Source organism: Osmerus eperlanus, chromosome 7 (genome assembly GCF_963692335.1).
Source record: "Osmerus eperlanus chromosome 7, fOsmEpe2.1, whole genome shotgun sequence".
Classification (NCBI taxonomy): Eukaryota; Metazoa; Chordata; class Actinopteri; order Osmeriformes; family Osmeridae; genus Osmerus; species Osmerus eperlanus.
In genome coordinates, this window is record NC_085024.1 from 20,948,552 (window position 1) to 20,960,068 (window position 11,517).

General features: G+C 45.0%; 2 protein-coding genes across 3 annotated transcripts; one reads left to right on the forward strand and one right to left on the reverse strand.

Moving 5' to 3' along the window:
- Positions 1 to 1,700: 1,700 nt before the first annotated feature.
- Positions 1,701 to 5,980, reverse strand: rcvrn2 (recoverin 2). The gene is made up of 4 exons (XM_062465916.1): positions 5,827 to 5,980; positions 5,161 to 5,719; positions 2,980 to 3,091; positions 1,701 to 2,425 (listed from the first exon to the last, which is right to left on the reverse strand). The coding sequence occupies exons 2-4, from the start codon at positions 5,539 to 5,541 to the stop codon at positions 2,340 to 2,342; spliced, it is 579 nt and encodes a 192-aa protein (XP_062321900.1). The 5' UTR covers positions 5,542 to 5,719; positions 5,827 to 5,980; the 3' UTR covers positions 1,701 to 2,339.
- Positions 5,981 to 9,147: 3,167 nt separating this feature from the next.
- On the forward strand, positions 9,148 to 10,731 carry LOC134023640 (transmembrane protein 100-like). Of its 2 annotated transcripts, XR_009930788.1 has the most exons (3): positions 9,148 to 9,326; positions 9,552 to 10,261; positions 10,517 to 10,731. XR_009930788.1 is itself a non-coding variant. In XM_062465920.1 (2 exons), the coding sequence occupies exon 2, from the start codon at positions 9,642 to 9,644 to the stop codon at positions 10,068 to 10,070; it is 429 nt and encodes a 142-aa protein (XP_062321904.1). In that variant the 5' UTR covers positions 9,148 to 9,326; positions 9,552 to 9,641; the 3' UTR covers positions 10,071 to 10,731. The 2 variants fall into 2 exon arrangements, 1 of the variants encoding a protein (XP_062321904.1); XM_062465920.1 differs by having other exon boundaries at positions 9,552 to 10,731.
- Positions 10,732 to 11,517: the final 786 nt, after the last annotated feature.

Below are 11,517 nucleotides of genomic sequence, written 5' to 3' on the forward strand. Positions count from 1 at the left end.
GTACCAACTCTGGTGTTGGTAGGGGGGTGTGGACCGGAGGGGTGTGAAGACTGTGAGAGAGAGATGGATGAGATGGAGGTGGCCATGGAAAGAGCTGACTCGCCCTGTTAGAGGATGAGGAGGGGTTGATGAACAAGGACACACACTGCTCTCTTGCTGAGAGACTGAAGCAGAGAGGAAAAGTTGGACATGTGACTTGTGTTGAAGTACACGAGAAAAGGACTAATGTGCACAATGTAACACGATGAAATGTTATTCATCTGTCCTCCTTCTGTCTCTAATAAACAGAACCGTGCAGGCTAGAGGGTCTAAACACCGAACAAACATTGACAGGTTGTACTTCAGGTTTATCTCATACAGTACACTTTTCATCAGTGCGAAATGGTAAGAGAATGAAGTTAATATCTATATACTGATGTCTATCAATGTGTTACGGTTAACAGATAACTTTTACTCCACCTCCAATTCCCCAGTTTGACCTCAAACGAAAAACCGACAGACCGTAGGTGTGGCCGACAGACCGTAGGTGTGGCCGACAGACCGTAGGTGTGGCCGACAGACCGAAGGGGGGGCCGACAGACCGTAGGTGTGGCCGACAGACCGTAGGTGTGGCCGACAGACCGTAGGTGTGGCCGACAGACCGTAGGTGTGGCCGAAAGACCGTAGGTGTGGCCGACAGACCGTAGGTGTGGCCGACAGACCGTAGGTGTGGCCGACAGACCGTAGGTGTGGCCGACAGACCGTAGGTGTGGCTTCACCTTCCCCCAGATGATCTCACTGTCCGATGAGAGGAGAGGAGAGACTCGATGCGTTTCTACATCCGTGGCTTTGTGTTCTGTTTTTGTGTAGAAAAGCAGACCTGGGGACATGTGCTGTGTATCAAGGGACAATTGGAGCCCAGTGCACAGCAGAGAGAATCCTAATTAGAGTAATCTGAGAAATCTTATCTGGCCTGGATGCTTAAAATGGCAGAGGGGGGGAGAGAGGGGGGGAGAGAGGGGGGGAGAGAGGGGGGGGAGAGAGGGGGGGAGAGAGGGGGGGAGAGAGGGGGGGAGAGAGGGGGGAGAGAGGGGGGAAACAAAGACAAGCACCTAGCAAAGCGATATCATTTGCTTTTGATCAAGAGACGGAATCTAAACCAAAACAATCAGTCTGCACGCTCAGACGACACAGACGTCGAGAAACGTTTCTGGGAATCGAGAGAGAGATGCATACCGGTGTGTAGACATAGAGAGACGAGGACGAGCGCAGCGATTTTGAGAAGTCTGCTTTTCGATGTCGAATTGAAGATTACGACGGTAATCCTGATTTGGATGGAGAGAAGGAGTGTGAAGAGGAGATGGAGGATGAAGGAAGGGGGGAGGGTCACGGAACAGTCTGGAAAGAAATGCAGCGCACACTCACATACGCCCTCCACATAGGACGAAACCATCTGCTGACATACAGTAGACTGTACAAGCAATAGGTTTCAACTCTCCTGTGTCATGTGGTCCATTTAATCCTGGATTTTCTTACCATGAGTGAATAATAAAAACGTAAGACCCTCATCCTTTGTCAGTAAATGACAGATTTAAATGCATGTTTGTAAGAGTGTGTCAGACGGATTTGTTTTTACTACCAAATTATTAAACGCAGATGCCTTTCTGGGTCAGAAAATAATGTGGACATCTAGCTTACACATGAAGAAAGACACAATGGACCAAATTTATGAGAAAATCTTTAATCCACAAGATATTGTGTATAGCTTTGGTCAAAAATAGTCAAGACAAGGATACAAATCAAAAAACACAACTTCCAGAGAGAGAAAGGATTGCATCCATCCAGTTCTCTTTTACCAACCACTGTACTCTAATCAAAGCTCTATCACACCATTTACTGGGCTTTTCACTGCATAAACAATAATATTTACAGCCTGTTACAACGATGGAAATCATTCATGCTTAAGCCCCAAGAACAAACACCTGTGACTGTCACTACAAAAACGATATCTCAATCAATCTCTATTGTCACAAATCAGTTAGCTGTCCTGTCAGAACATCAATTCTGCACTTGTAAATATTGTACTCTAGAATTATGCTTTTAAATTTGGTAATATTCCACAATATCATTATGACATGCTAACTGCCACCATCCACCCTTTAAGATTTCAAATTGGGTCATAAAAATGTCTCAGTGTACATTATGAACGTACAAGCAGACTGATAAGGAAGAGACACTTTCCTGAGTGAAGATCAAGACACTGCCATACTCACAAGGACAGGAAGGGGGCGCCATTACAAAGACAGAGAGTACGGGGAGGAAAGGTGTAGAAGCAGGAGGGAGATCTAAGCAGCGAGTATTTAAGGGGCTGGTTCGTAGTGGATGAGACGCATGGCGTTCTCGTTCTCGATCACGCCCTGGATGAACTCTCCTTCCGCCAGGCGTTCTGAAAGGCAGACAAGACAGGGTTGTTATGGTGACGTGTTGTCTTGGTGACATCAGAATCAGAATCAAATTTGAATCGCCAAGTAGTTTACACAATAAGGAATTTACTTTGGTGGGCAGGACATTGAAGTCGTGTGTGGTTTGTGTAGTTTGTGTAGTTTGTGTGGTTGGTGTAGTTTGTGTGGTTTGTGTAGTTTGTGTGGTTTGTGTAGTTTGTGTAGTTTGTGTGGTTTGTGTGGCCCTCATTGTGTCTGTGGATATTGCCCCCTGCATGTTCATCCAACACAGTACTTTAAGTGTTATTTTTTGGGTTACAAAACACATTTCTGTGTTGGTTTATGTGTTCATGCCCTTAATACACACAGTAGGACCAGTTGGGTCAGTATAGCATGTCCAAATACAATCCACGGTTAAGTAACTCTCGAGACAGATGTCAAACAAACACAGTAATGACATCATCCGTTTGACTCCTATATAATGGTTGTGTTTGACGATGTTATAACCTAATGAAGAAAACTTTTTTGCGTGTGTGTGTACTTATGTGTTGGTTTGTACCATTCTCTTCTTTCTCAAAGTAAGACCACAATTTTTCAGCTCTCTTCTCTGGTGTGTTCTCATCCTCCGGCAGCTTGGCCACATCCTCCTTAGGGATCAGCTTAAAGATGGCCTGGGGGAGGGAGAGGGGGAGAGAGAGAGAGGGGGAGAGGGGGAGAGAGAGAGAGAGAGAGGGGGAGAGAGAGAGAGAGGGGGGGAGAGAGAGAGACGGAGATAAAAGACAGGGTTAGGATCAGATTCTATTTTTTTAATAGGAGTAAATGCAACATACATTCATTTATTGTACACAGCTGATAAATTATGCTTAATTCCTAACTCATGTAATGTCACCTGTCATCTACACCAATTTCTGAGCCTTCAAAAAAGACTGACACTGAGATTAATTTAATACATAACAATTTCAGATCATCTGCCCATAGTGTACTTTTTCAGATTACGCAAAACAGGAAAACTCTGTGGGGACCCTAGAGACCAACAGATTGTGAGTGACTGTGCGTTTCACGGCTCTGCCTTAAAGCGGGAGTCAGGTGACTGAGCGGTTAGGGAATCGGGCTAGTAATCAGAAGGTTGCCGGTTCAATTCCCCGCCAGGCTAATTGTCGTTGTGTCCTTGGGCAAGGCACTTCACCCTACTTGCCTCGGGGGGGAATGTCCCTGTACTTACTGTAAGTCGCTCTGGATAAGAGCGTCTGCTAAATGACTAAATGTAAAGCATGTCCCCCGCACACAGAGAAGCTCTCATCCTCCACACTTCTAGATTATCGTGGAATAGAGCCAAGAGCCCTCTGTCCAAACACCAACATGTCCTCCTCCCTTCTATCCCTCCCCAGATTTATACTATACTACTATACGTTTTATTTCTGGTACAGGGAGGAATGGCCAGTGCCACTGCGGCTGGGACAAACAATCCTCCCTCAGTAACCAAGACAACATGGGGGGAAACTCACAAGGTAAGGCTGTGTTGGTACACCGCCCCACACCAGCAGAACACGTCTGGTCTCAAGGCACCAGAATGGAACATGACGTCTGGTGTTTACCTGCTCTCCGATAAGCTCTCCCCGATTCCCCCTCTCTCCCCCCCCTCTCTCCCCCCCCCTCTCCCCCCCCTCTCTCCCACCCCCTCTCCCCCCCTCTCTCCCCCCCTCTCTCCCCCCCTCTGCCATTTTAAGCATCCAGGCCAGATAAGATTTCTCAGATTACTCTAATTAGGATTCTCTCTGCTGTGCACTGGGCTCCAATTGTCCCTTGATACACAGCACATGTCCCCAGGTCTGCTTATTATGTCTCTCAATCTCGGGAGACATGCCAATACTGTCAGTCTGGTCCTCAGGTAGAAACTATCTTTGGGCTGTTCTGTGGCACCGATGCAGAGGGTTGCCTCTGTATAAAGGGTTTCTCGCTAAATGAGCATCAATGTGACACCACTTTCTGAGCATCAGCTGCCCCATTTAATCTGAGTAACTGTATTTGATCACCTTGGGAAATCACATCTTTCTAAATCGATCTATTGTTAGCTAGGAGTTGGTTTATTAGTTATTATGGGATGTGAGCCCCTGTCAAGAGACAGAAAGAAGCAGAGGGACACGTAAGTAACGAAGCTAACCGTCTAGCAGCTAAACCATTAATCTGAGGATTATCAGGATTGGGTGGTTTAAATGGGCAGCAGTTCTTTCCCAGCTAATAGATGATTAACACTGGGACCTACATACAGTACTATGGTATAGACGGCCCCCTTATCCATACAGAACTTATCCATACATCAGAAATACACACTGGCCCATTTCTGATGCCTCTAATCCGACCAACTGTCAATCCCATCCCAAGGGACACGTGAGCAAGTGTAGGTCACATCAACATAGCATCTCTCTATGGGATTGTTGAGTTGAGGGCAAACTATGACAGAACGTCTTCATCATCAAAGAAACTTTCATAGTGGTAGGGTACATCATAAATCCTAGAGGAGAGATTTGTTACAAACCCATGGGAGTTTGTTACCTCTCCAGCACAATCCCTGCTGTCTTTGTATTTATTTTACTACTTATTATCTACTTAGTAAAAAATAAATCATGATAATCATTTTTCTGCACAGTAGGAAAACCTTCATTATCAACATCTCTAATATCTTAGCCTTCATCATCATCAGCAGCAGAATCATCATTCTCTCTTTCTCTCTTTCTCTTACCTGGCAAATCTCGGCCACCTCAGACTTTGTGATATATCCGTTCTTGTCGACGTCAAAAAGGGAGAAGGCCCATTCCAGTTTCCTGGTCGTCTTGCCCGTGGACGTCATGTGCAGTGCAATGATGTACTCCTTGAAGTCGAGTGTCCCATCGTCGTTGGTATCGAAGGAGCGGAAAACGTGCTGGGCGTAAGTTTTAGCATCGCTGTCTGGGAAGAAACGATCGTAGATCTTCTCAAAGTCATCGGGCGAGATGCGTCCGGTCGGACACTGCTTCTGGAAGTTCTCGTACCACTGACACAGCTCGGTCTCTGAGAACTTGGTGTTCATCTTCAAGTCTTCCAGGATCTCCTTGGACATCGCGCTGCTCTTGGCGTTTCCCATGACAGTGAACTATCGTACTGGGCTCTAGGTTCAGAGATCGGCTCTCTGTTTTGCAACGTATCCTGAGGTGGTCTCTGGCCTGGTCTATCCCTCCTGTTTCCTCGCTGATCTCTGTCCTCTGAGGTGCTGGGACTCCTGGCTGTCAACGTGTCCTTCAAGCTCTCTCCAGACAAGTTTCCTTGAAAATAATTCAAACGAATGACGTTCACTGATACACGCGCAACACAAAAGGCACACCTGAAACTCACAGAGGGAGAAGGAAGGAACAAGAGAGAATAGACCTACCTGTGCAAGCCGTAGAGAACAGATGAAGGTATGTCAGTCAGGGAGAGCCTATTGACTTTCTGACTGATGACGAAGGCATAGAGGGAGGGAGAGAGAGAGAGAGAGAGATGTGCCGGTAGGAAGGAGGTGAAACGAGGCATCCACCTTTGACGGCTGTGTTAAGTCAGATCATGCAGGACTTAAGGTGGCTGAGCCTGTGACCTAGGTGACCCCTGGGGAGTGGCATCTTCTCTGTCCTCCTCTGGTCTCTCTCTGCGACTGTCATCTAAGGCCACCAGGTTCCCCAATTCACACTATCCTCCAGCACTACCTGCTTGGATATGCTTAGATACAACAACATATGGATTTGTTTAGATATGAACATTTATGGATGACATAGGATGGATAAAAGCGTCTGCTAAATGCATAAATGTAAATGTAATGTAATGACATAGGATGGTTGCTTGAAAATAAAAAATAAATGTTTAATGGATACATTCGCATTAAATGATTAGCATTCCAATCAGTTAATTAACATTCTCAAAACCCAAGACTGAGTGAGTGGTAATTGATTTAGGTTCAGAAAGGGTCGATCTTCTATTCCACTAATTGAATTTAAAGATTTAGTTGACCAGAGGCTCCTAATGCTAAAACCGCCATCTGCGCAGGTGTTGCTAAGGCGTTGCTAAGGAAGTTAGCCTTCTTTTTATTTTGCTTTGTCCCCATTCTCTTACTCCATTTCCTGTCTCCACCTCCTTAGGACTCATGAGTTTTCACACACTTCTTTATTTCCAGAGAGAGAGAGAGAGAGAGAGAGAGAGAGAGAGAGAGAGAGAGAGAGAGAGAGAGAGAGAGAGAGAGAGAGAGAGAGAGAGAGAGAGAGAGAGAGAGAGAGAGAGAGAGAGAGAGAGAGAGAGAGAGAGAGAGAGAGAGAGAGAGAGAGAGAGAGAGAGAGAGAGAGAGAGGGAGAGAGAGAGAGAGAGAGAGAGAGAGGGAGAGAGAGAGACGAACATGCACACAGTGTCACCCACATGCATACAGATCCACTAGCAGACCTTCCACTCAAATCCACACCCCTCTATACTCATACCCTAATGTTGCAGTCGGAATCTTCACGAGGTCCTTCTGGTCATTAAACCCAGAACAAGATGAAGATCTGTGCTTACCCTCAAGGAAACAGAGGCCCTCTCTCCAACTCCTCGCCCTCCTCCTCATGTTGTTTAGTCTGGTTTCCCTCTTTCTTTCTCCCTTTCCTAAACATTGTTCTGTCTTTGGTAAAAACACCCCACAGGAAAAATAATGTTGTCTTGTACAGTATATCTCTTACAGACATGTTACTAAGGCACCAGGTTCTTACACATGCAGTATATTGTTTGACATGTGTCCCCTTTATAAAGTTATATAGCTATTATTTAGTTCAACTTGAAACATCTGTTGTGAAAACAGAGAACATTCATAGCTGATTCTTTAAGTATTTGGCTGCAAGAAAACACAGCATGTTGACCACTAAAATCAGATGTGAAGATCTCACAAGAATGTAACTGCTGTAGATGTTGGTTCATGTTCACATTCTGTGAGAAAATACGGGGCTAAGACCTTAAGCAAGGTAAAAAATACATCTCAATAAGACGGATTGATATTTAAGAGTTTCTTTTCAGTGCGTATGTTGTCTCTGACCTTGTTGGCTGAAGGACTCTTATGCCGTAAGCCCCCCTAAGTCTAACCCAGTAATCCCCTGGGCCAAGCTCAGTTAGGGGATGCTTCTTGTCTCTCACGTATCAAGACACTGCAGTGTATCAGAGCCAGGCCGGGAACCCACCATAGCATCCCGAACAACAGGAGGCTCCATGTGTTTCCCACTGGCTTGATTGTTTCTTAAACACCTTGGAAGTTGAATCTCGGTTGACAGTCAGAGCTTATCGGAGTGAGGAATACGGCGAAGAGTTGCCGTAGATCATATTTTTTTTATGTGACTTGCCAATATCTGTCCTTACTCATAACATCACACATCCATGTTTCCCCCTTGTTCGACATTCTACATGTATGATGTATAACTGTATGTTCCACATTCTACATGTATGATGTATAACTGTATGTTCCATATTCTATATGTTTGATGTATAACTGTATGTTCCACATTCTATATGTATGATGTATAACTGTATGTTCCACATTCTATATGTATGATGTATAACTGTATGATTCTCGCTCACTCTCCTCAAATCTGGATTTCCTCTTCTCTATAAATATACAGAGTTCATCTTATGGATTATCCTCCACCCCGCCCTCTCCCCTCTGAGCCAATTACCATCAGCACCAACCCTTACCTCCCCCGCCAAAGAGCCTTACCCCTAACTTCCCCCCTCCCCTCACACAAAAACAATCCCCGACCTTTAACCTAGAGTCTTCCACAGTGACATAAAGTAGCCTCTAGCAACATATCTCGGGATAAGAGCCGGATATTAACCACAATTTATGTCTATCTGTGCCTATTTGGCTGAATGGTTTTGGATGAAGGAAATCTCACGCAGCAAAATAAACCAGTCAGTAGATGTATCTCTTTTTGTCTACATATTTATTTTAGATTCGTTTACATTTCTTGAGAAAGTAAGATAAAACGTCAAAGAGGTCCACCTAACGTGGCGTACGAAAACATCAACAGGACTGTGACTCACATGTAGTTAGACAGTAAACAGTCGCATTAGCTGCATCAAATAGGGAAGGAAACACCCAGTTACACAACCCGGAGCGTCATTATACATGGCTGAGGGTCACGTCATCACAGGCGGCAGTCACCTAAACCTGGCCTCGTCTGGGCCAGAGCACAGACACGACCTCTCCATTAGTGCCATAACTACTGCCAGCTCCGTGTTAGCAGTTAAGCCTACACGGTCTTGTTTGTAAAAAGGGGTTTCCAGCACACTAGTAGTCTATTCTATTAAATAATCCTTTAGGACTGAATTAGATTCATTAAGCTTTGCTTAAAATATATCGAAACTCCATTTGTTTGGCGCCGTACGAGACAGTACAGTCAACACTCACATTTTGAGAACTGTTGAGAGATACCGTAGAAAAAACAACATCTCTGGACTTTAAACAATGCCTTGGGGGGGGACCCAGTTTAAACCTTGAGGGAGGGAGAGAGGGAGAAGAGGAAGGGAGGGGGTCCTGGATAAATAGCAGTTAATGGGTCATAATGGTGCTTAATGACAGACAAGACTTTCCTACTGAATACAAAGACCACCAGAAACAAACAAATGATAACAACAATCATAACAACCATGTCTGCCATTTTTGAAGGCCCGAGGCTGCGGCAGAGCTGATAAAAGAGGCTGGCAATGAGGGCTCTCTTCCCACATCTTGAGTGACCCAGCAGGGAGAGAGTCGACCTTTGGCATTCACTGGGACAGAAACTAAACTTGTGTATGGAAGAATCACATGTTCAGGAATGTAAAGTATTTCAATCCGACTCCCATTTGGTGAGCCTGTACTTTTGGGTGCAGGTTGATGAGGCCTTTGAGGTGAGTCACATTTATCTACATTCTACTTGTAACAACAAAACTATTTCAACTCATGTTTTAAACGGTTTTCAAATGTCATACTGTGACAGTTTTGGCTTCAGGGACATTCTGTTATCTGATTAGGGACAAAATAACTGTACTGATCAGGGTCACTCCAAGTCATACTCATTGCGTTTGAGGAGCATACTAACAGCAACACATATTCCTGATGGTTGTGTTGTACAGGACTAGAAGCTGGGAGAGAGAAAGGAGGAGGAGAGATCTGTACTGTGTGTTTCTGGGACGTATCACATCGGGAAGTAGGCGACAACCGCCATGGAGTCCCTCGATCCCTCTGCTCTCCCTGGCGCAACCACAGCTGTGACCTACGACCCCAAGTCAGAGACAGTCACCCTACCAGGAGGGATTGTCTCCGTGACGGGCCTCACCATGGTAACCGGTGGCGCTGAGCTCTCCTGTGGCTCCTGTATGCTGGCCTTTGGCATTTGGGGAACTTTCATTGGCGTAAGTGCAATGGCAGTTGGACTTTGGCACCAATCAATGATGTCTGTGGGTCGGAACTCGAACCTCCTGGAAATGGGATTGGTCATTCTGGCCATCAGTTGTGGGGTGGTCGGTAGTGTGGTGGCGCTTCGCTATCTGACGAGAAGACAGAGAGAGTTAAGAAGGGCGGAGAGGGAGGATGGGCGGGTGGTGCTGGTGGGGGACAGTGGGATAAGTGTTCTAAAGAAAGTGACTGTGTAGGAGAGACACGCGGTGTTAGGGCGTAAGAACTGGCACTGGCCGTAAGTCCACAGTAGCACTGGACACGCGGCCAGATACCTTTGCTGTATGAGAGATAGCGAGAAAGCTAGCTCCATGTTGACGCCTCTCACCACCATGAGCCAATGTGTGTCTCCATCTGCTGGAGGGAGTGTGTGTGATCAGCCCAGAAAGTTAACTGACAAAATACCGGCACCCCTGAGCATGCGTCACAGCACCCCAGGGTGCCACGGAACCCATTTTGAAAACCCCTAGAATATGGTATATTATTGAATATTAGGAGGTTTACTATACTGTTGCTTATCATAGATGTCTTGTCCTAAGAATTTCAGTGCCCAGTCTGACCCTGTGTTGTTCTGTGCATCTGACAGAAAAATACAATGTGTGTCTCCATCTGCTGGAGGGAGTGTGTGTGATCAGCCCAGAAGGTTAACTGACAAAATACTGGCAGTTATACTTAAAAGTATCTTGTATTGGACTGTATGTGCCAAAAATTTAATAAATTGCCATCTAAACAATTACTTCTTTTTTGTTTTATCAGAGGATGTCAAATGTTATTTTGAAATTTAATACAATATCTATTATAATTTCTGAAAAAATATATGCGTGTGTGTTTGTATTGTATTAAAGTATTTGCAGCTGGCCCGTACGTATTCCTTTTGTGTATGCGGATCTACAATATATATCAAACCACAAGTGTTACATTAAACCTTTACTAACAACTAAACATTGTTTTGAAAGTCCCAAAATAATCTCCTCACCACATCTGGGGTCAGAGGGAGGCATGTCTGGTGAAGTACTTTGCTTTAGTAAATACTTTAGAGAACAGGGGACACATTTAGTACATCATCCTACCAGTGGTGCACATCCACTGGTAGGATGAGAATGAGTACTGATAGACTGTCTGTGAAGCTCTTTATCCTGTGTTTAGGTCCCTGGGTTACAGTAGATGTTCACATGTCTTAGGGCAGCAGTGAAAGTGCAGGATCACCCACCCTGTGTTCTTCCTGGAAGCAGAATAGAGTTGACATGGCAAGTTCTAGGCATGGGCGAAAATTCACACAAAGTGCTGAAAGTCCATTCTTAAACGTTGTACAGTATATTGTATATTGCACTCTTGTGGGGAGTTTCATGTTGTTGAATTGTAACTTGTTTAACTGCATGCTCTTATGGATCTTCCCCTTGACACTTATTTGGTTTTCCACCATGTATGTTTCATGTTTTGGCTGCTCGCAATGTTTGGGGCTATCTCGTTGTTATGATCAGTGACCTATGCTCTTTTGTAAAGCTCTCTCTTGGAAGTCGCTTTGGATAAAATCATAAATGTAAATGTAATGTAAATGTATTAGTCTATGCTTCAAGCCTGGGCCTTGGATCTGCAGCATAGACTTACATACAGTAGACACAGCCAGCCTGCTCTTTCAAGATG

Bases quoted from the DNA above. Each gene is read 5' to 3' on its own strand.
- rcvrn2 (XM_062465916.1), bottom strand. From the start codon at position 5,541: ATGGGAAACGCCAAGAGCAGCGCGATGTCCAAGGAGATCCTGGAAGAC. The intron at 3,092-5,160 runs GTAAGAGAAAGA...TCCCTCCCCCAG, and splicing joins AGGTGGCCGAGATTTGCCAG to GCCATCTTTAAGCTGATCCC. The intron at 2,426-2,979 runs GTACAAACCAAC...TCTGCCTTTCAG, and splicing joins CTTTGAGAAAGAAGAGAATG to AACGCCTGGCGGAAGGAGAG.
- LOC134023640 (XM_062465920.1), top strand. From the start codon at position 9,642: ATGGAGTCCCTCGATCCCTCTGCTCTCCCTGGCGCAACCACAGCTGTG.